This window comes from Panthera tigris, chromosome B2, assembly GCF_018350195.1.
Source record: "Panthera tigris isolate Pti1 chromosome B2, P.tigris_Pti1_mat1.1, whole genome shotgun sequence".
NCBI classification, from domain to species: domain Eukaryota; kingdom Metazoa; phylum Chordata; class Mammalia; order Carnivora; family Felidae; genus Panthera; species Panthera tigris.
In genome coordinates, this window is record NC_056664.1 from 135,948,538 (window position 1) to 135,973,047 (window position 24,510).

A 24,510-nucleotide genomic window follows, 5' to 3' on the forward strand; every position below is an offset into this window, starting at 1 on the left:
AGCTCCTCTCTCATGGCCCAGGAGCGAGGCCACAGCGCACAGCCAAGGCCTCCGGGGTGTGTGCAGAACTGACAAAATGGAAGCTTTCATCCTAACTAGACGAAAGTAAAAGGGAAAAACAGCAAACTGAAGCAAGGAAGCATTCAGGGAAACATTTTCAGGAGTGATTTTGAAATGGCGGGAAAAGCTCAGTGGCCCGGCCAGCTAGGAGCAGAGGAAAGGGCTCCAAAGTGGCCAATTCGGGACACCGCCAAGAGCTGCTCAGAAGGCACGAGATAGTGCTCTGGGTGACTTTCCAGACTCTGTGCACTGCTGGGCTTTTTACAGCACTCAACATGTCATCAGATGCCTTTCTCGTGGGGAAATCAATAATTGTGGGAAAGGCCAATGAAAGGTTTGTGAGCTGGTAAACATTTTTATGGGCTGATTGAATTCTTGAGGTTCGCCCCAGGCTCAACAGAGGTTAAGCTGTAAAGATTCTTGAGTTTTTCCACATTTACAAGCAGAAAGAACATGTGTGAATACCCAGGGCCCGGGTCACAGGCTGGAGGGGAGGCAGGAAAAAGAAGAAGGTGCGGTCACAGCAGGGAATCCTGTGACTATCAACGGGAACTGATGCGTGTGTCACCCCAGGCCCCCGAGGACGCCAGGTGCAGCTGGGTTTCTGGGGCTCCACTGCACGCGCGAGCACATCCTTCAAAGGGAAGGGAAGGGCCAAAGGTGCCGAAATGAACTGATACCTGCTTCACTAAGAGTGGAGTACAAATCAGAGCAAGTGACCCATTCGCTTATGTTTGAATGTATTATTAAATGTTTAAAAACACCCCTTAACTATCCTTACAATCAAATCCATTCTTGAATGCAAAAAAAAAAAAATGCATATAAGGAAAAGCATGAGTAGATTTATGAGAAAAAAACAGGAGGTTTGGATGGAGAAACTTGTTTTCATCACTTGGCCATGTTGGTACCGACTGCTTCTAGCTGAGGATCACGGGAGCCCGGGTCCAGGAAGTACAAAGACCTGAACCCCAAAACAACAGAACCCCAGGTGGCTCCAGGCTTTTTACTACGGGAAGAGGCTGCTAAGTTTGAACTGTGTTTAAAAAAATAATCGGGGCGGGGGGAGGGGTGCCGGGGTGGCTCAGTCGGTTAGGTGTCCGGCTTCTGCTCAGGTCATGATCTCATGGTTTGTGAGTTCGAGCCCCGTGTCGGGTTCTGTGCTCAGAGCCTGGAGCCTGCTTCGGATTCTATGTTTCCCTCTCTCTCTGCCCCTCCCCTGCTCACACTCTGTGTCTGTCTCTCAATAACAAACGATAAAAAAAAAAAAAATAACAACACAATGGAAAGACAACATCAAAGAGTTAAGGCAATATGGAGATTTTTTATTTAATTTCTATGCTTGCACAGAGGCAGAAAGATAGAACAGGTGCCCTCTCAAATTTCCTGTGTTCCATTTCCAGTCAAATATCCTTTAGGATATTTTAGGTTCATCACCTGCCAAATGATGTCACCATCCTGGTCCCAATCCTCCCTTTCCTGCTGAGCTCCGGAAGCCCCTTGTGCACTCTCTCTGCCAGTGGGACGTCCCCAGCCCTGAGAAAGTCACTCTGTACGGGGGCCAGAACACTTGCCCTCCCGACATCAGCACTCACAGAGGGAAGAATGAGGACCACTGACCTGGCAGGTGCTCCGACTAGGACATGAACAACATGATCTCAGAGAGCCTAGAAGATTTGTAGAAACTTCTGTGCCTCTTACCCAGGAGAGGAGATGCCATTTCCATCCCAAAGACGACATTACGGCCCTGGCCCCACCCCACCCCAACAAAATCCAACAAAAACAATTGGGGGTAAAAAGAATTCTTCAGGGAAGCCACAAAAGTGTTTTCAAGGGAGGAACCCCAAATGGCAGCCAGATTGGGGTATGAGAGGGTTGATCTAGTGTGGAGCCACCCCAGTGGGGATGTCATTCTGAGAAGTCCTAGCAAGACGAGGCAGTCCCAACGGCCCCAGGGTCATGCTGAGGGCAGCAATTCCACCAGCGGTGTTGGTCTTAGGCCACTCTGTCTTGTGGGCCATCAAACTTTTTCTCTAAAGGGCCAGAGAGTATGCACCTCGCTTAATGTGGCCTGTAAACATTTTTTGCCCATTTTGTTTTACAACCCTTTAAAAATACGAAACCCATTCTTACGTCAAAGGCCTGCGAACATAAGCCACAGGCTGCAGTTCGCTGACCTTCGTCTTATTCTATACTTTGTGACCTTTGTCAGGCATATTAGGCCTCAAGTCCCCTCCTCCCCACCCAGCTAAGAAGACAGCAAGAGTCCGGGGAGGTGATTCCTGAGGGAATCCCACCTGGAAAGGGCAGCGGGAGGACCTGGAAACGCACACATCAGGAGAGGGACCTCTATTCCCTCTGGCTCATTCCAGAGCTTCTGATAGGGCTTTCAAAATTCTATGAGCCTTTTTCCTCCCAGAAAAGCTTAAAAACAAGAGGGAGAAGATCTGCAAACCCTTCCCCATCGCTATTTCTGAAATCAACTAGAAACTAGAGGAAACAATCATCAACTGGGCAGCATTACTGTCCCTCAGTACTTGCCACGCACCAGACAGCACGCACAGAACACGCTTCTGCAGCAGGGACTATTATTATGCCTCAGGAGGAAACTGAAGCACAGAAAGGTTAAGTCACTTGCTCACGTTGCACAGCCAGGAAGTGGCCCAGCTACAGGGCTGAGCACAGGTACTTTGCCTCCGGAGTCTCTGCTGTAGGTGGAGCTTCCTTAGTAAGACTTGGACAAAAAGGACTTTATAAACTTCCAGGTCCTTCGCTCCCCTGTCGTTCTGATCAGCAGACTCCGTGAAGATGGTGGAGGAGAGGGGCTGAGCCCCACCCAAAGCCCGTCTTGAGGAGGCAGAATATTAAAGGAGGCTGTTGATGAGGAGGAGAAAGGACAAAGTCCAGCAGGTGAATCAGTGGCTCCTGGGGCCTTCTGAGGGGCTGTCCCCGCCCCGCCCCCCCCACTTCCGGGGATCAGGCCTGAGCTCACTTGCAAGCAGTGATTTCTGGAGGAGGTGATAGCTTAGGAAGCTGAGGTTTTTCTTGAACAAACGAGTCTCATTGGGCGGACATCTCTCTCAGGAAAGCTCTTCTCCAGGACTCACCCAGTACCCTGGTCAGGGAGCCTCCTTGTCTGAAAACGGGGGCTTGCCCACTTTTGCTCTTACACGTTGGAACTGGAACCAACAATAAATTCAGGATGACCACCCAGAGCGGGGTCAGCCATTCAGATGCCACTTTTAATAAGTGACCCCTCACCACCTATTTTGAGCATGCCAAAATTGTTTTTTTCTTCAGTTAAAAAGAAAATCGAATGTCTCTCATGCAAGAACAGAAGAACCATTTTCTTTCATTTAAAAATTATCATTATTATTACAGTAATTAGGATCTCAAAAACAAATCATGCTCTTTGTCACGATTTAAATAATGTGTTTAAAATTATTTCTTCCCCTGATGATTCTATTCACAATGTTAAGCCTTGAATTTCATATGTCTTTCTAAATTTTTTCCTTGCCTTATGCAATTAATGGATTTTATTTCTATAAAAACGGGAGCGTATGATAGAAACTATTCCATATCTTTTTAAAAAACTTTAACATCTTCCTCAATATAGTCTCATTTAAAAAATAGTTTCATCACTGTAATTATTCAACAAGCCCCATACTGACTTTTAGGTTGCCAAAAACTAGTGATAAGAGGAGGCATCTCCTTTTGTTCCTTACAGGCATTGGGACAATTGTCTATTTATTTGGAAATTGACAAAGTAGTGTATTACATCACAGCAACTACAAAAAATGTCTCCAGATAGGTTATAAACTTACTAGAAGAAAATACAAGAAATTATTTTCATAATCTTGGGGGGGAAAAGGACTTAATATAGACTATCCAGGGGCACCTGGGTGGCTCAGTTGGTTAGGCGTCTGACTTCGGCTCAGGTCATGATCTTTCGGTTCATGGGTACAAGTCCCGCATTGGGTTCTGTGCTGACAGCTCACAGCCGAAGGCCTGCTTTGAATTCTGTGTGTCCCTCTCTCTCTGCCCCCTCCCACTCCTGCTTTCTCCCTCCCTCTCAAAAATAAATAAATATTGGGGCGCCTGGGTGGCTCGGTCAGTTAAGTGTCCGACTTCGGCTCAGGTCATGATCTCGCGGTCCGTGAGTTCGAGCCCCGCGTCAGTCTCTGTGCTGACAGCTCAGAGCCTGGAGCCTGTTTCAGATTCTGTGTCTCCCTCTCTCTCTGCCCCTCCCCTGTTCATGCTCTGTCTCTCTCTGTCTCAAAAATAAATAAACGTTAAAAAAAGATTAAAAAAAATAAATATTAAAAACAGTTTAAAAATATATAGACTATCCAGATTCTATAAAGGAAAAAGAACCTGTCAGATTTGATGACGTAAAAATGAAAACTTTCTGTGTGACGAAAGGAGCTACATAAAATCAAGACAAATGATACACAGGGTTAATTTTTCTAATATACAAAGTGTTCCTTGGAAAATATACAAAAAAAGTTAAGAAAAAAAAAGAAAAATAAAGACTACAACAGACATAAATAAAACACAGAGGTAATACAGATGGAAGTATCATATAAGTGGGTCATAGAAATGCAGATTTTATTTATTCAAAAATTTTTTAAAAAATATTCATTTTTGAGGGAGAGAGAGTGGAGGAAGGGCAGAGAGAGGGAGAGAGAATCCCAAGGAGGCTCCTGCACTGTCAGTGCAGAGCCCAACTCAGAGCTTGATCTCACAAACTGTGAGATAATGACCTGAGCTGAAATCAAGAGACAGATGCTTAACTGAGCCACCCAGGTACCCCAGAAATGTAAAATTTAAAAACACTGAGTACTATTGCCCTCAGTTGGGCAATATTTTAGAAAAATGATAACATCTTGTCCAGCCCTTCCAAACTTACCTAACACACGGGAATCACCAGAAAGCTTCAAACAAATACTGATCCTCAGAAGCCATGATTTAATCGCTTTAACGTGAGGCGTGGGGTTCTACATTTTTGTCAGTTCCCTGAGAGATACTCATGTGCAGAATTTGGACATTAATAACTTGGGAATAATTCCCATAATTTGGAAATCGTTGCTCTGGATTTAGGGGGACAGTTCTGAGGAAAGGGTTCTCTCCCTCACTGTGGGGGAAGATTGTAAATCACTACAGCTTTTCAGAAAATAATCTGGCAAATTGATTAAAATGTAGAATGTACATAACTTTCTGATTCAGTAATTATACCTAGAATAATGCACCCTAGGGAAAAGACAGCAGTGCTACACAAGGATTTGCGTGCAAATACATGCACGCATGCTTCCTGTGGCACTGGCAGCAAAAACCTGGAAGGAAACAACCGTTAAAGGAAGATACTGAGATGTCCACTGAAGTGAGCACACATGTACTGACGTCTGTGGAATACTGTTAAAAACGCAAGTCACAGAACAATAAACCTAAAGCTAATTTGTAAAGACAGTATGTCTACACCATTTGAATAAAGAAATGAGAAAAGCAGAGAAAGGTAACATCAAGGGCGCCTGGGTGGCTCAGTCGGTTAAGTGTCTGACTTCAGCTCAGATCATGATCTCACGGTTCATGAATTTGAGCCTCACATCGGGCTTTGTGCTGATGGTACAAAGCCTGCTTGGGATTCTCTCTCCTGCTCTCTCTCTCTCTGCCCCTCTCCGACTTGTGCTCTCTCCATCTCTCTCTAAGCGGATAAATAAACTTAAAAAAAAAAAAAGTAACCTCAAATTGGGAGATGAGTGAGAAGGAGATCAGAAAATGTTCATTTTTCTTTAGAAAACAAGAGGCGGGCACCTGGGTGGCTCAGTCAAGTAAGCCTCCGACTCTGATTTCAGCTCAAGTCATGATCTCATGGTTTGTGAGGGAGCCTCACATTGGGCTCTGTGCTGATAGTGCAAAGCCTGCTTGGGATTCTCTCTCCCGCTCTCTCTGCCCCATCCTTGCTTGCTCTGCCCTCTCTAGAATAAATAAATAAATAAATAAATAAATAAATAAAACATTAAACAAAAAAAAAAAGAAAACAAGAGAGACTTTTGGAATTCAAATGGTTGATTTTTTTTTTTAAACAATTTGGCTATTAGCCAAATTAATAGCCAAAAATTAGCCTTTAAAATAGACACATATGAAAAACAGAAAGAGAGGGGCCTGGGTGGCTCAGTCAGTTAAGCATCTGACTCTGGATTTCAGCTCAGGTCATGATCTCATGGTTGTGGGACTGAGCCCTGCGTTGGCGGGACCCTCCTGCTTGGGGTTCTCTCTCTCCCTTTGCCCTTCTCCTGCCTGCTCCCACTCTCTCTTGGAAAAAAAAATTAATTAATTAAAAAAGAGAAAGAAATGGGGTTTGTCCTAAGATGTATTAAAACTTGTAACAAAGTATGTGACACACTATGCTGGTATAGTAATCGTATATTAAGAGTCATATTTATACTATTTATTTACCATATATCTATATTATATATATTACATTTATATATATTATTACATTTATAATTATTACATTTATATCTGGATTATATACAGATATTTATAGATATCATATATACATGATCTTTGAAATCAGTTTTGCTATATACTGCTATAATTAAGACAGCAACGGAAAGATAGATCAATAGCATAGGATACAGTCCAGAACAAAACTCCAGATTTATATGGATACCTATCATTTGATGATGCAGCATCACACGTCTGTGAGGGAGGATGTGGAAATCAATCACTTACGACACTTGCCACGTGGCCAGCGAGGGAGAGTTGACCGGTCCCAAGATGGAGAAATCTGGGGCAGATGGTGGCCTAGAGCCCGAAGTGGTGCCTCGCTAGCAAGTTCCCAGGCGGCACTGATGCTGTGGATCCGAGCCGCACTTGAAGCCCACTGGCCTGGGCAGGCTGGTTTGTAGCGGAAGGCATCCCTGTAAATTCCACAGACGGGTGTGGCGGGGACAGGAGGTAAGCCCTGTCGGGGTGACTGCTTGGAACTGTCCATGGTGTCGTCCGCTCGGCAGCTTTACCTTCTGAGCCCAGCGAATGCCTCAAGGATGTGCCCAGCAGGATTTGGACCTGGGCTTGGAAGGTGCACCTGTGAGGCCCTGAAACTACGATTCAGCAGGGAGACCCGTGGCATCGACGCAGTCAAGGTGTGGCACAGCCGACCAAGGACCTTCTTCTGATAATCGTGGTTTTCAAAGTCAGTTCCTGCTCCCGTATCAGGTCACAGGTTAAAAACAGGTTAAAAACAAAATTGCAAGGCTGACTTATTTTGCGGGGGCTTCATATTTTGGAAAGATGATGTCCACATCCCAACCGGCTTCCTCAGCTCCCCAGCTGAAATGTCCCTCGTTGTTCAGTGTGTGCCATGGTGTCACGCACCCCGCCTTGTTTTTGTTAGAAATTCTCAACTGTCTGACTTCTCTAGCCTTGCAAGATGCTCCTTCCTCAACACAGTTCAAACGAATTCTTCCAGCGCCTGCCTTTGCCCAACGTCCCGCTCAGGGCCAGCAAGTGCCTCCCACTCACCCAGTTCTTCCACTTGCTCCTCTGAAGGAGGATTCTTCCCAAGTTTCAGGATCCCCTGTGGCATTCCCGGATGGATTCCTGGCAGATATTTTAAACTCTGGGCGAGAGGTGAGTGAGAAGCCAGGAACTGAAAAATAAAAGCCATTCCTTTTAAGTTTCATCGTCTCTGGATTAATTTAGGTCTGACAACCAGTCTAGTATCACAGCGTGTTATTAAATCTAAAATGTAAATGACCACTCCTGGTGAAACGCCCCTTCGCATCGCCCGAACTTGGTGCTGCACGTGACGAAGTGGAAATGGCCTTCAGGCTCGTACATCACTGCACCTGTCTCCGTTTCCACAGACTAACATTCAGGCTCTTCAGAAACGCACCCCACTGCAACAGAAATCAGGTGACAAAGAAGTTAAAGGGAGAAGACATTTGTTGACAGAAAATTAAGACGGATCTAACAGACTTAATCTCCTTCTTCTCCCCTAAGACAGATATCATTTCTACCAGGTTCCCTTCTAGTCTCCTCATTTGCGCTCACCCCAAGTTTCAGGATATAACTGGTAGAGGAAAGTACAGGTTCTTCTGTATGTCAGATGCACTGTAAGGGTTGCCTCAATGGGTAATTAAACAAGAAATGACGGGGTCCTGGCTGAGACTGGCCTCCCGAGGTCTGAGGCAGGTCATACACCGTTGTGAACATTTGATAAACACCATGATATGAGGGGATGTTCCTCTGCCTGGAGTTTTGGAACGTATGCAGCACATGCTCTGAGACTCACATTGCCACACTGTTCCCCGAGGACACATCTGGTGATGCTGGACTAGTGGGTGATGCTGGGGGTGGGGGCGGGGGCAGAGATCCCAATTATTAGGACTGGTCTTGGGCCCATCCACACCAGCTCCTGGAGACCCTGTGTTTCTGGCCGTGATCAGTTTTCATACATCAACTCGCCTCACCTTTTTTTTTGCTTTACGGTCTCTTCTGTGGCTTGTCAAAATTCTGTAGCTTTAGTTTCTTAATAACTGGCCCCAGGGAATAGGCTGTAAATCAGTCTTTTTTTTTTTTTTACGGGAAGATCTTTTCCTTTTTGTACAGGAAATCTCAGACCTCAGCTTGCTGAATTTCTCACCCAAGCCTTTTGAAGGTATCTCTTCTCTCTTCTTACAAAAGCAAGGGAAGCGGCTGCCACCCCATTTTCCAGGCAGCAACATTCCTGCTCCCCAGGGGCAGTTTTCCAGAAAAGCTTTCACTCTTCCCTGGGTTTCCTGTTAAGTCACTGCTTTTATTTTTCCAAACCTTCATTTCTCCATGTTAGCTCTGGACTTTCTCTTTCCTCACCATTTCTAACATTTTCGGTTTGCTTGTGCAAATCTCATGATCCAAATGTAATTAACTCTATATTCCTGGTCAGCTGATGGCCTCTCTTCCTCACTCACTATCCCCAGGATCACCCGCTACCTCCAGGCCACAGCAGGGCTCCTGACAGTCCTTACTCCAGGAATGAGGGCCCTTCAACCCCCTGTACATTCTTTTAAAAGCCTCATCTTGTCCCCGAAGCCTTTGCTGAACATGTTCTCTGTCTCTGTTAACAGGATAGCGGGGGGCACAGGTAAGGGTGCTCCTAATGCTGTCCGGCGTCCCCTTCCTCACAAGGTAGGTAGGAGTGAGGGCTCCAGGCAGAGGTACCCGACTGTGGCTGGCGTGGTCCTCACTAGACCAGTCATATCACCACCCGGGGGAAGCCATGACCTCGTGGCTTCTTCAATGCTTACATTCGCCGGAACTTTCCACTCTGTTCTGTTCCGATGCTGGATTGTCTGAGTCTTCTAAAGTTTAATAGGAACACGAGTCATGCAACCCTGTGTGTGTCACGGTGGTTTTTAGAAAGGCACAAAAAGAGGACACTCAAGATTTTTCTTAAAACCGAACTTTTTTCTCAGCCACATGGAACACTTGTCTTCAGTGATGGGAGATGCCTAGTGAGTCAGTGAATCATAATGGGGAGAAGGGACGGCTCTGCAGTCTCGTGATGCTGGGTTTTTTCCATCACTAATGCCTCCTTGTGTGGCGATTTCCCTAACAGGGGCAACGTGTGTGTCTGGAAGGGCTGGACTGCTCCTGAGGCCGGCCCACCACTTCTTGGATTTCGGAGCAGGAGTGGCAGGGAAGCGAGGGAGGACCGAGGCCCAATCTCAGGTGAGGCTGCCCGCAGCTCCGAACTCAGCCACTGCTCACCGCCTTTCCAGAAGCAGGAAGATGGGGGGCTTCAGCACAGGTTTCGCTTCCTTAAAAAAGAACAACGCAACTCCGATCTGATCCCTGAGTGGGGTTTCATGGGGAATGAGACAGGAATAACCTGACAGTAGAAAGCAGAACAGCCACGTGAGGAAAGGTCAGTAGAAGGAAGTCTTAAAGATAGTCCAACAGCGATCAGGAAAGTCTTCCTGACGGTGGCCTGTGAGGGGAGTCTTGGGAGAGAGGAGACATGGAGCAGTGAGAAGAAAACTGTGGAGGTAAGACAGTACGAGGCGGTGCTTTTCAACAGTCAGTAGAGCTACACTCACCCCAGGCAAGCTCCCAGGTGGTACCCCCAGGGATAGGATGAGAAGGTCCGCAGTGATCCCAGGAATTGGGAAACCTAGTAAACCTCAGGAACCCGAGCTGAGATGGCATTCAGGCTACAGATATCATGGGAACCGCAGCAGGCGGTTTCAGGCAATTTGGAGTACCTCCGCTTTGTTGAAATTGTCCGCAGTGAGCAGGATTTGTAAACGAAATACCTACAGGAGTTAGACCGGTGCAAGTGGTGACAGGAGTTGAGAGGGTAGAAGAGCGAATGTAGAAGCGGTCTCTTCCTGTTCTTCAGGGGACAGAAACCACATCACCCCGGCAATTATTGTCACGCAGGAATATGCACCTAATACATCGGAGCGTTCCATTTTCAGGAGGAGCCGGAGACCTGGGCTTTACATAAACCTTCCTCTTCCAATTATCAAAGGATGGATTAAAACACCATGGGCACCAAACAATTCCACGAGGGCCAAGGTTTGGCAAGATCAGAAGGGCAGAGTAAAATCTTACTGTATGTGGAATTGAATGATGAGTGAGAACCGTATTTCTTCTGGTAGACAACGAAAAGCAAGAGGTTTTGGATACAGTAGGGACACGAACAAGAATGCTTTAGGAAAATCCACATGGCTATTGTGGATCCGTAGGATGGAGTGGAGACAGGGTCTCAGTCAGGAGATTAAATGGGATTTCTTCCAACTGGGCAAAGGGAATAGAGAAGAAAGGGGGCTGTGAAAGGTGTTGGGGAGTGAGAGGTCAGGAGATACCACTAGCTATGGGAAAGGAGGGTGAAAGGAAGCATCCAGAATCCTTTATGTCTAAACGTGCACTACCTGTAATCATCCTCTTAACATATACTTATGTTTCAGTTTCACTCATTCTGCAAAAACGATCATTTAGGTTACATTCTGATAAGGGTCTGCTTAATAGGTAAACTTAGAGTCATTTGTTTAACGGGAAGAAAAAAAGCACAGACAAAATATTTTATAGTATCTATAATAAATGCAAAGAAATCAATACAAACAAAACTCGGCTTTAGCAAACTGTACATACATAAATATCTTCTTTTTAACTATAACATTCAACTTTTTTTTCACATAAAGCCTTCCATGATCTTATTTATTACATCCAGTTTTTCTTTATACCTTTAAAAAAGTGCCTTTTAGATTTACAGCTTGTGCTTCTAAAGCAAAGGTTAGAACATCATGCCCCAAAGGAAAACAAGGTAAAAAGAAAGGTGCCATATAAGCTCTTAAAAATTGTATGTTACAAGGTTCTAAAATCTCTGCAGCACTGATTGGTTGGTAGATTGTTCGATGCCAACATGGCATTCTGGAAGAGTCCTTTACCAAATGGATGGAGCAGCACCGTGGGAAAGGTGCCCGGACAGTCTACTGAAGTCCTTGGGTATGCATAGAATGGGCCAGTGGCCCAGAACTCATGCGTCCAGAGAACAATGGAGGTCCTTAATCTCTTTAGTGCTGAGGCTCAGAGTTTCAAAGAAAATTTCTTCCCAACCTGTCGTGTCTGCTCTCCTCCTGTCATTATTTACCATCCCCCTCCGAAGCCATGATTTGCACACAGAGGCTACAGAGGAGGGCTAACGCTGCCACACCCAGGGCATTCGCCAAGATGCAGGTCCTCTTTGGGTTAGCGTAGGATTGCTTTTGGCCAAATCCTCTACATGCGGCTGGCATCGCCCTGGTTCAGAGTGGAGGAGGGCCGTTTGTGTATCTGAGCATGGGGTGGAATGACCGGGCAAAGTTGTTGGAGAGGGCACAACTATAGTCTTCCTCTGACATTGGTACGAGGCAGGCGAGCCCGATGAGGAGCAACAGGAGAAGCTGGAGTGGAAGGGCCGCGCGGAGGACTCTGAGTAAGAAGGCCCGGCCGGACCGAGCTGGCCGAGGCTCAGAAAGGGAGGAATCGCAGCCACCTTTTATGGACCTGAGAGGAGAATCAACATCAACAACTCAAATATCTCAAACGCTGGATGGATGCTGCATTTTGCTTCCTCACCTTCCTGGAAGCTAGAGGACCATGCCAAACACAACCCAACCCGTCAATTAGCTGGCAGCCTTCTGCGGTAGGGGATCTCCCACCACCACATGAAGAGTGTTTTGGAAACTTCCCTGATGGAAAATAAACATTTAGTCAGTCAACTAAAGGCAGCTCATTGGCTTCAAATTCCACCCCTTAATTTGGTGAAACATATCCCGTCAACAAAGATAACTGCCCTATACACATTCTACCAGCATAGATTAAGTAGATCCAGGATAATTCAAATGTGGATGTTTGATGTGGGACATTTTTGGTTTCACAGTATCAGTAGCACCATTAGGCAAAATTAGCTGCTGTCAGAATCATACAAAGTATCCCATCTAGCCATCCTGGATGTGCCGAAATCCATGCAGCAAGGATAAGAACATCCACGGCCATCTTGCAGAGACCCATCAAGTTTAAATAATCTAAGAGTATACCCTGGTTTCATCTTGCACTGAATCAGCATCTGGCCCTGACCCAAGTGGGTTCCAAAGCTGTAGGAACAAGGCGACAGCAGAGTCGGTCTACAGGACACTGATGTGGAACGACATGGATTCTAGGCCGATCCCGTCTATCACTGGCTCTGGGACTTCGGGAAATGGACACCATTTTCTGAGCAGAACAGATTGTCTTCTTGAAGGCTCCTTCTAGACTCAAAGTTCCAAGTTTGCCTATCTACTTCCATTTTCCATCTCCCGTTATATAGTGCATTAGAGATTAGGTATGAATCAAGAAAGATGGCAAAATATTGAATATGGAAATAAGTCCTGGCTATAGGATGCACTGTTTTCTCTTTGTGATCATCTGTTGATGTCTTGTTTGGTTAGTAGTGGAAAAGTCATAGAAGGAAATGTTATTTACAAGAGGCATTTGTACATACACACATAACACACATGCATGCACGCACACACAAAACACTGCAGGAGCAGAAAGAATTTATGTACCAATGAGACACATTCCTCCATACCTAGTATGAGTTCCCTAATGGTTATAATATCACTAAGAGTAAGGACACTGAATGTGAGGCCACTGGAGAGATATGAAGGTGGAAAAACTATATTGGTTACTCTGTACATTTTTCTCGTAAGAAAACATTGTGTTTCTAGCTCTATCCCATTAGCCATTAATGTCTGAAAACATCACATTCATATAAGTGGGGGATAAGGGGTATCCCAAAGAAAATGACTGTTAAGATAAAAAGCAGACATAATCCCCCTAAAAAAAGGAACAGAGGGAGTACTCAGAGCTTTCTTATGACACCATCAAAGACAGATGTGAGACGAACAGCTTAGTCCTGCAGAAGCCCCAAGCAGCCACATACCATACTGTGTTTCTGGTACAGTTCTTGCAGTGTAATGAAAAAACAAATCATTGGCCCAAACTGGGACTGTATTCTTTTCCAAAGTCGAAAACTAATGGCTGTGTGACCTTGAACAACTCATTTCACCTCTACGTGCCAACTTCTTCAAACCCTTCAAATTAGGTTAGATGGCCTTCCAACTTGGAAGTTCCATATTTTATACATTTTACGTCTTCTAATAATTGGTCAGTATAAATAATCTACCAACTGAGAGACCGTAAGAGTTTAACCACCATCTAGTGGTCAAACTGATTAACTGCCCTCATGCTAAGACCAATGAGTTATTCCTAATGAACTGAATAGGAAAGGTTGTACATTTTGTGAAAATATAGTAGAGCATAAATGAAGTATGCCACATAGCTATTAATGGAAGGAAAAAATAGAAACTTCTCAAGCTACATAATTATAAAATATTCATGGTGAAATAAAGCCTTAGAGAATATCTAATCCACCTTCTAACTTTGTAGATAAGTGGCTAAGGAGAGTTAACATTTACTCTTCTAATCGCTGGGCAACACACTAAGCATTTATCCTATTCTCTCACTTAATCCCCATTATAGTCCTCCTCCGTGTGCTTGTTATCTACATTTTATAGATGATGGAAAGGAGACTCAGAGAGAGGAAGTAACTGGCTCAAGGTTATACAGCTAGCAAGTGGCAGAACTGAGATTTCCACCCTGAGATTTTTAACTCCCCAAACTTGGCCTCTATGGATAGGGTAAATCACTGGCCACAAATCACACAATTAAATGAAGAGCTCTAGCAGGAAGGCAGGGTTCTCACGTCCCTGCTCAGCAACCACATTCTCTGCAACATTCTGTTGTTTGGTGACACGAATGAAAGTTGTCCAGGTCACATTTATGTCACAGGTATCTCACGTGTAGAAGCAAAGGAGACGATACTTGTATCTTACAATATTTGGAAGTGAGTGATTTCCTCGTGTCTAAAACAAATGCCTCTGGGGTGCCTGGGTGGCTCAGTCAATTAAGCGGCTGACTTTGGCTCAGGTCATGATCTCGCGGCCCGTGAGTTCGAGCCCCGCGTCGGGCTCTGTGCTGACAGCTCAGAGCCTGGAGCCTGTTTCAGATTCTGTGTCTCCCTCTCTCTCTGACCCTCCCCCTTTCATGCTCTGTCTCTCCCTGTCTCAAAAATAAATAAAATGTTAAAAAAAATGCCTCTAATCATCAAGCCCCACAGGTCAAGTCAGTCTATGGACACGAGGGCATTTTGTTTGAGGCAATTGTGCAACCTTGGGCAAGTAATTTAGTCTCTCTGGTCTTCATGTTTCTCATTTGCAAAGACAAGGGTGCATTAATATCTTAAAATCATTTTGGCTGTGACAGTATATGAATTCAATGGTTTGCCTTAAAGTGTCGTGAGAAGAATGAGACAGCTACCTACGAACTCTGGATTGAATTTTCCTTCAATATATCTTTCCCTTGACCTGAAAATACGCCCTGACAAACAACACTTGCCACCTGTCACTGGATGAGTTACAACAGGAGGACAGAAGACAGCTCCACATTTCCTCATTATTCAACATTTAAATAAAGTGAGGAGATTTCCAACCGAGCCTTTTTCTTTAGAAGACATTTAAGAACATCAGTTATGGACACATTTATGCGTGTAATTGATAATGCAATTTTGCTGACAGAGGTGAATAGCCTCTGTTTGTCAATTATTATCTTCTTTTAGCAATGAAGCCAAAGATCAAGATCAAAACAAGGGCTGCCCAATGACAAGTCCACTCCTGAGAAAAACTAGAAAGGTCATCATCTTTGGAATATGGGCTCTGTTGAAGGACATGGCACATTTAACAGCATCAGAGCATTCCTTATTAAAATGTAATTAGTGTGTGCCTTCTAATGTTGAAAATGCTAACCTAGGGAGACGTAATGGGCCGAGATAGGGACAAAGAGAACACACAGTGATTAGTAAGCTCCTGTGCAGCTGACTGCTCCTGGAAATGTCCACGTTATCTACTGAGAAAAACTGCCACCCACTGGGGGCAACTACCAGGGTGTCAACATGCCCAATGTTGCCTCTTCTTAGGACGAGCCTGAGCTACAGCTTCTGATACCAACAGGATAATGGTACCAGGGGGCACTTTTAATATTTATCTATTGACCTAAGACCACCTGCATCAAAAGTCTTGGGAAATTTGACAGGGGAAAGAACAAAGACAACTCACTGGTCACTCATCGTTCTCCAATGCCCTTACTACACCAATGGATGCCAGCTGAAACTGTGTTCATAGAGGAGGAAAAAATGAAATGTGTAAACTTATCCAAGGAACTTAATCGATGGAGGTGTTTCTGTCCAGCCAAAGTGTGCTTATTCCCTGCAAGTAAATATTTATTTTATAAGTTTTCTCACTCATTCAAATTTTGGGGTAAAGACTTGTCCAGGAGTTGCTTTCATCTCTTTCCCAAAATGCGTATAGTTGTGCGAGGAAGCTGTATAGAACCACACACCGCACAAAAGAAAAGTATGAGTAAGGCATGTAAGAGTCCTGACAGCGTGTACAAAGGATGACTCACCTCAAAGAGTTTACACGATCAAGGAGAACAAAATGGATTACTTGTGGGCATAAATTATTGAAAGGCAAGCGAAAAGAAACTCTCAATTCATTTTGTTACTTGTTAGTTAACACTGCCAGTATAGTAGTAGGAATTTATTTTGAGGAGATACCCAGGTTGTGTCTGATCTTGCTGCCTGCTCTTGGGTGAATAGTCTTTGTTCCCTGCATATGTGGCACAGAAGACAAATTTCCAGAATCAATTTAGGATTTCCGTCTTCTCAAAAAAAAAAAAAAAAATAGTAATATTTTTTATTGTTCGAACTGGCTCGTCTGAAGCAGTTTAAGGCAGGCTGTGGTAGTCGAAGCCTGGGAACTGGCTGTGTAAAGAATCCCACCCACCAACAGCCCTTTGGCGGAGTGAAGTGATTCATGAGCTAGGATCCAGAGTCAGGGAGACCTGGCTCAAATCTTAAATCTCCATGCCTCTAACCCTCAGTGTCCTGGTCTGTACAATTGGGAATATAGCCATGCCCTGGGGGTATGGTAAGGGTTAAATGAGGTAACGCATATTCAGTGCTTCGCATAGTGCTCAGGACACTTTAAGTGCTAAATAAATGCCACAATTTATCATTATTATCTTATCATCCTATTGAAGCAAAGGTGTGCTAACTCCTACCATTGGGAATCAGCTGTACTCTGCCTTTTCTCCCAGGAAAATAGTCCTGATTCATTAGTAGTGCCTTCAAAGATGTGACGCATTTGCCAAAGAGGCTGACTTGTTCCTGGGAAACACTGGGAATGCATACCTCAAACTATTAGAAAAGAAAAACATATTGGAGCCTTGTCCCATAACTGGCCTCAGCTTTGGTGCCAGCCTGTCCTAGAAGGGAGGCTCTTTGAAGGCTATGAGTAAGCGGGTCCCCAGGGAGCAGCCTGACAGAAAAGACTTGAAGAAAAATTCCATAAGAAACGGACTCATGGAATGACTTCTCATTCCATCTGGGTCCTCTGTACAGAAGGTGCTAGAGACCAAAGGTGTCCAAGGAAGTTTTGCATGTTAGAATTTTTGGTTAGGTTTTGGAATGAGGTCATCACTTCCCTGTATCCAGACTACACAGCAATTATTCCTTTGTCTTTCTGGAATTTGGAGTTAAATCTTTCTATTTGTCAACTTCAAATAATCCACAGTAGAGTTTTGAAGACTTACTGGTGATCGAGTTAGACAATTTTAAGTCAAAAGTAGGAAAAAAGTCCGGCTGGACCGTTGTAAGCATTATTTCTTAAATCTCTCTAATCTAAAAAAATTATGAATAGGTACTGTGAATATACGCATGATATTTTTCAACTGTTTATAATTTTTAAGGAGTCTTAAGGAGCTCCTTGGAATTGATTTAGGGAATCTGTAGATTCTGAGACACTGCAGGTCTTTTAATGGCAGGAGCCATACGATATTACTTTTATAAGCCCAGGGTCTAAACATAGTAGGTGGACAGTAAATAATGGCATCAATCTATATGTGGGCTTAGAATATTATGTAAGAGGACATAGAACAGTGGCCATAAAATCAAACTGAAACCATATAGAGCAGATAAGCGACTGCGTTCACATCAGCCCTTAAACAACAAAAATAATATAAGAACCCCTTCCTTCAAACTGATACCCACTTTCTTCCACCTCCACCTCTTTCGTCTCTTAGGAAGAGCACGTGTCTAAAATTTTCTATTGTAGATTGCTGGGGTCAACGTTCTAAACTTTGTGCTTCTGCCATAGCCCTTCAAATTTGCTGGACCAGTGCAAGATCAAACACAAGGTACACTCAAGTGTCAATGTAAAGGAACACCGTGACAACCTGGATTATGAGTGAAGTTAATTCTTTCCCGGCAGACTCTGCATTCCATTGTCGGGGTTGGATGCACCCAAGCAGAAGTGCCAAAAAGTCAAGAAGTCCAAGAATGTTCAACCACAGCCTGTCTGCCAAGGTGTTTGATGACGTCTGCCATTCGGGTGTAGATCACTTGTATTCCAGACCCTCTAAGTAGCAAAGTAAATACTGTGCCGTGTGCTCAGAAAGATGTTAATAAACAGCGCTGGACAGAGCAGAGCTGAAAGGCGCCTTGTGGATATCACAGCGAGAATGTGGCTGTCCCAGCTGCAAAGCCCTGTTAGGAGACGTGTTGAAACACTTGCTGCCCTAAGAAACGATGCCTTTGACATTTTCAGAAGACCTGTGCGACTGTCTGAAAGAATTGGGGGAGCAGACTGATGAGGTATCGGGAAACCAAAAGGCGGTTGCTATTGGTGTCGCAGAATAATATAAGAGCTTTCCCCTTCTCATCACCATCATGTACGTCAGCCAAAGAATTCATCTCTGGTATCCTAGAAGGACTGCTATGGGGACAGTCCCCATCTCTGTTCATGGCACCTCAGCATTTTGTGGAGAAGAGATGGACAAAACAATGATCTGGCTACAGTATATGATAGGCTTTTCTTGTAGGGGACTAAGACAACATCAGGGCACTGGTAGAAGTCCATCATTAGCTTCAAAAACCCTTGTGAGTTTTTCTCCATTCATATTTCATTATTGGTATTTCATTATGGACAAACCCCGCCCCCCCCCCCCCAAAACTGTCTCCAAACCAAACCGAAGGGAATGAAAAAAAGAAAAAGTACAGTCAAGGGAGACTTAAAACCAGAAAGCACATCAAAGTACGTTCTGCATTGCTTCGGCTGAGTAGGAATGACCGAATAAAATATCCAGTCTCTTCAGCACACAGCTGGAAAACTAAAACTATTACTCAGGGGTTGTTTACAGTTCTACACTTCCTTACCCCTCACCCTCCTTTCAAGAATTTTGATTCCAGCTCGGTGGTGAGAAGTTTCCAGAGGGGCAAACTACTTTAGCAGTGAAGTGCTTGGGACTGGAATGAAAAATCAGCTCCAAAGACAGTGTTTTCATTTTTTAAAAAGTTGTCTCAGGGAATATGAACTGATTAGTGAAAGGGCAGGAGAGCACAGACATCACACCAACAACGAAGAAGGCAAAGCACCGCTAAGTGCGGAAACAACGGACTGTTGGAAGCCAGATGTAAAGCGCGGAGTGGCAGCTGTGAGTAGGCTCTCTGGACGTTCCCGGACAGGGGCACTGACTGCCCTTGTTTCCAGCGTGAAAGAGCTTGCCAAGTGTCAGGAAGGTGAGTGACTGAGTGTGCTGGCAGAAGAGACGTTTTAGGATAAGCAGAAGAGAGAAGGTGCTTATAAGTTTTAAATAATACCAAGTTAGGACTTGCCATTTTGAGAATTCAAAACCCACAATCTGGATAAAACATGAAAATAAAATAAAAAGCTGGGGATGTTAGTATATTTTATTCAGATCTGTGGGTTCTGTGAATGGTAAATAATTCATTGATCTATTACCTGTCTTATTGTAAAATCTAGAAATAAAGAGGATGATGAAAGTCTGCCATGAATTGAACGGTGGCTGTGCCATCCATCGCATGGAATCCTTAAGCGCACGCAGAATACAATTTGATGAAAAGTACCAGATGGCCTACGTATAGTTAGATAAAATTTTGGCGGGATCCAAATGCTTTGTGCTCTGAGCTTTACTTATACTTTGCACTTAGAAAAGTCTTTCCCAATTTAGTAGAGAAAGGGTGTGGGACGAAACAAGTAATTCCTCGACTACCCTGAGGAAGACCAGATAGAGGCCTACCTAAATCATGGACAATTTTCATCATCCTCTTGGAGTTCTAGAACAGTGTGGAAACCAGGAGAATAAGGTACCTGCTATGTGGACTGTTGACAGAGGGTCCAGGCTGTGAGAGACTACATTTGCCTCGTGGCTGTTTGCAATGAACAGGGGTAAAGAAAGAAGAATGTTCAGTCCAGGCAAATAAAGACAAGCTACTGAAAAAAAAATTAAACTAAAAGTGCAGCAAAAGAAAAACAAATCAAATGAAATGATCAGCACCCATGAAGTCAGGAAACTGGCTTTTCTTCTGTTGAAGAAGTGAAACAGATTCACATCTCTATCATTAGTCACTGAATAAACATGAATTGTGGCTCAGGAGTCCCCACCACAGTGGGTATATCTTCCCCCACTTCGCATGGTAGAAACACAAACGACTCTACACAAGCCAAGGATCTCTCTGTATTTACTTACAATAAATATAAAGTTCCATATGCCATGCCACGCCATATTTTGTCATCTTCTAGAACACTGAATTCGTATTAAAATCCTTGGCAGCTAAAAAATAACAATGGCGATAGGAGACTGTTCTTTGTAGAGGGAAGAAGACCTGATCGGTTAAGTAAGGGCTAAAATTTGACTCGAAAAGCCAGTATTCCTTCACATTCTTAAACTAGGATCTATAGGAAACTAGCGAATGTAGTAAAAAACAATCCTAAATAAGATAATAACATTTATCAGCATAGAACTTAAGTGTTTGTAACAAAAAAAAGTACAAATGAAATCCACATTTCTAAAAACTAAGGAAAATGGGATGGAATAAAAATGACTGTAATCATAAAGCCAGACAAAAATCAATCAATAAATAACAAAACAGAACAAGCTTCTAATTACACAGAGAAATCAAAGTATAGAGGGGAGCAGGGGCCAGATTCGTCTTTTTGTCCTCACAGAATGCCAGTGAGGCAGCCCCTGAAAGGCTTTGTGGGTGAGTCTTCTTGAGCTGTTGCCTCTTGGGGGGCAGCACAGTCAACAAACACCTGGAGAACCACCTTCAGGAGTCTCTTTGCTTGCGAGTCAACGGAACCTCCGCTTGTCTCATAAATTCAATGGTCTCATGAGACACTCGCAGTTTTGTCTGCTTCTGGCTGAGGCGCCCCTTTACACGGAACCTACTTTTTTAGGTGGACTATGGTGGTGGTAGTTTGAAGGGAGGAGCCACCAAAGGAACAAGGGAACACCATTGTAGCGATGGCCCTCGGAGCAAGAGAAGTAATTTGTCTCCCTGTACCAACCACACGTTGAGCCCTACTTTTTTTTGAAAACCAGAACTGCTCTTTTCCATTCCCGAGTGCGTGTGGGGAGGGCCCGCGGCCTGGCTGAGGAAACAACTCTTCTCTGTGTTACTGTGATAACCCTCTTCCGTACGGGGACTCCTGCTTTCCCGGGGGGAGCCTGTGGTCCCTGCGGTAGGTACAGACACTCTCACTCCCCGGTGTTCCCTCCCACGGGCCAAGTGAAAACGACTAGTGGAAAGTTACCGTTCTTTGTCTGTTCGGGGTGCTTCTTCCTGACGTAGGACTCACAGATCCCGAGGTGTCCAGTTCATCCGCAGAAGACCAGGAAGACAAATCCTACATAGGAAACAGTTTCTTTTAATGGCTCTGTGTTCCAAAGCTGTGATGGCCTGGTGATACACGATGCATTTCCCAGCCTGTCCCCACCCACCCTCCACAAAAACCAAACCACTCCTTGGGGAAAACAGAATCAGACAACTACAAGAACAGAACCTAATCTTCTAGGGGATTAGGCTTTCCTGGTTGTAAAGTTGGTCCGGCTGGAAAATATTGGTATAGTTTTGCTACTACTATGTTGCTTGTAGCTTTACTGTTTCTCAGCGGCGTGGATGTGGACGAGTGGAAGTGAAGGAGGGGAAGGAATCTTGTCTTTCAGCTATGGGCCTCTCAAGGCCAGAGAGAAAGCAATTCATTTGAGTTACAAGCAAAAGATACTCCTCCGGGAGCCCGCTTTTGTAGTATTTCTAGCACTCCTCTGTTATTCAGAGTAGCATGTGCTTTTGCATGCTTAGAGAAGGGCAGGGTGTCTGTGTGTTCGTAACAGGATCTCACAGTTGAATATCTGAAGTCTTACCCAGGCTCTCTGGATCTACATATGAATTTCTCAAAACCCATAATACTACCACGAGGTAGTAGATTTAAGAAAAAAATATATATAAAAGGTAAATGAGCAGAGGACATTTTCCATGAGTTAACTGCTGTCAGGAGAATTCATGCCTTCTACGGTTCAAACACAAAACTCGCATGCGATGACTGGTTATGATCTGCCACAGCTGTGTTACTGAAAACATGTGCATTCTTAAACCAACAAGGTGAAATACAATGCCACAATAGTGATGGTGAAGGGTTAGCAGTAACAATCACAAGAGGTCTTTTTGATGTAACAGAATCAAAAGCAGTGTCCTATCACAAAAGTTTGAGTCGCTTTCTTTCATTTTGACACAGGACTCGTAAGAGCAGTGATTGAGAGTGGGCACTCTATTCCGACAAGTACCACATTCAAAGTCCTTCTAAAAATGGATGAAGATGATGCTTCTTTGGTAAGAAACGCTACACGATGATGCCTGCTTAGAGCTTACCTGCTGACTGCTTGACATGTCTAATAACTTCTCCAGCTCCTTGATGTGTCGGCTGACCTCCTTCAAGAGAAGTTTGAGCCGATTTCCAATCACATGGACTTTTTCTTTGGCTTCTAAACAGTCTGTGTCTTCAGCATTCACCAGTAGTTGGCAAGACATGTCTTGCAGTGAGGCCACTTTGAGTTGGGATTCCAATAGCTCATGCCTTATTTGCTATGCATACGATAAGAAATATTTTACAAAGAATTTCTGGTAAGTGGGGGAAATTCCCAAAGGGCGGGATGATATCAGTTTAACCTAGTGGACAATTATACCTGAGTATCTGAATGCTGTGCTTACACGAGGAAGAATGAAGCAGCCCATGGATTCGGGAATAAGGGGTCTAGGTTCTAACCCTGCCTCTGCCAAAAACAGTCTATAAGGCCCCTGAACCTTTCCAATCTCAAGTGTTCCCATTCGGTAAAATGATAATACCATTTCCTGCCTGGTCCACAGTAAGTATATTGGAAGGTTCAACTTGGTGAATAAATGTGAAAATGCCTATAATAGAAAGTATCATGCAAATGAGACATAAGATATTCTTTTAAACAGTGAAATATTAACATATAAATATAGCAAATATTAAAAAATTTTTTTTTCAGTTTATTTATTTTGAGAGAGAGAGAAAGAGAGCAGGGGAGGGCCAGAGAGAAGAGAGAGAGAGAGTCCCAAGCAGAGACAGAGAGCCCAATGCGGGGCTTGAATTCATTAACTGTGAGATCATGACCTGAGCCAAAACCAAGAGCCGGACGCTTAACCAACCCAGCCACCCAGGTGCCCCACAAATATTTTTAGTAATGTAATATTTTATACACATGTCTAAGTATACTCTGGATTTGTTCAGGGTTTTTTTTTTTTAAAGGAAATATGAGTAATTCATCATTTACAACTAATGTCTCAGGTCAAAAGTCAGTAAAAATGCCACTGCATAGCTATTTCCTCTTGGTTTCTAAGACATTTGCGGTACTAAATTGAAAGCTACCAATTCTGTTGGTTAGGTTAGTGAGTACTAAATGTTCAGAAATAACATTTTAAAAATACAGAAAGCTACGAAATGCAAATCATTTTCTCCTAATGGAACTTAAATATACTTCTTTGTCTTCTATAAAGTCCCTTAAGTACACTTGCATTATATTGTCCAAAGTCCTTTGTATAAGAATCTACATGGAGATTCTGCAAATTTCCTTTTGAATTCAGTGCTAGAATAAGTTCCTTTCTCCTTGAGAACTGGTATGGTTTCTTTTTGTCAGGTAATGAAAATAACTTTTAATATTTCCCTTGTCTTAGTTTTCACAAAACTTGGTGACAAGGATACTGTTAAATCTGGTACCCTTAATTTCCTCTAAGAAGTCTTAAGCATCTTTTTCTATTTTAATAGTTTCAATGTCCATAAAAATAAAATTTAAGCCACCCAATATACTTTTACTTTATACGTGGATGTAACAAATACAGTTTAAATTAAAAATAAGTATAACTTGCCAAAGATCTCTTTTAATAAAAACAATCTACTAAGATGAAGAACTTCTAAGATCTCTGCAATTGAGCAATGACTATTTTTTTATTTATTTTTTCTTTTTTCCAGTATATGAAATTTATTGTCAAATTGGTTTCCATACAACACCCAGTGCTCATCCCAAAAGGTGCCCTCCTCAATACCCATCACCCACCCTCCCCTCCCTCCCACCCCCCCCCCCATCAACCCTCAGTTTGTTCTCAGTTTTTAAGAGTCTCTTATGCTTTGGCTCTCTCCCACTCTAACCTCTTTTTTTTTTTTTTCCTTCCCCTCCCCCATGGGTTTCTGTTAAGCTTCTCAGGATCCACATAAGAGTGAAACCATATGGTATCTGTCTTTCTCTGTATGGCTTATTTCACTTAGCATCACACTCTCCAGTTCCATCCACATTGCTACAAAAGGCCATATTTCATTCTTTCTCATTGCCACGTAGTATTCCATTGTGTATATAAACCACAATTCCTTTATCCATTCATCAGTTGATGGACATTTAGGCTCTTTCCATAATTTGGCTATTGTTGAGAGTGCTGCTATAAACATTGGG

At 43.6% G+C, this 24,510-nt stretch overlaps 1 protein-coding gene across 18 annotated transcripts in view; it reads right to left on the reverse strand.

Annotated features, from left to right (window-relative positions):
- Positions 1 to 10,659: 10,659 nt before the first annotated feature.
- Positions 10,660 to 24,510, reverse strand: part of SYNE1 (spectrin repeat containing nuclear envelope protein 1) — a 470,028-nt gene continuing 456,177 nt past the window's right edge. For 16 of the 18 annotated variants that reach the window (XM_042987332.1, XM_042987340.1, XM_042987338.1 and 13 more), the window contains 4 exons: positions 22,415 to 22,627; positions 21,300 to 21,392; positions 19,854 to 19,912; positions 10,660 to 12,093 (listed from right to left, as the gene is read on the reverse strand). In XM_042987332.1, coding sequence (XP_042843266.1) covers positions 11,853 to 12,093; positions 19,854 to 19,912; positions 21,300 to 21,392; positions 22,415 to 22,627 — 606 coding nt within the window. In that variant the 3' untranslated portion in view covers positions 10,660 to 11,852. The remainder of the gene's footprint in view (positions 12,094 to 19,853; positions 19,913 to 21,299; positions 21,393 to 22,414; positions 22,628 to 24,510) is intronic. The other 2 variants (XM_042987342.1, XM_042987341.1) reach the window with 1 other exon arrangement.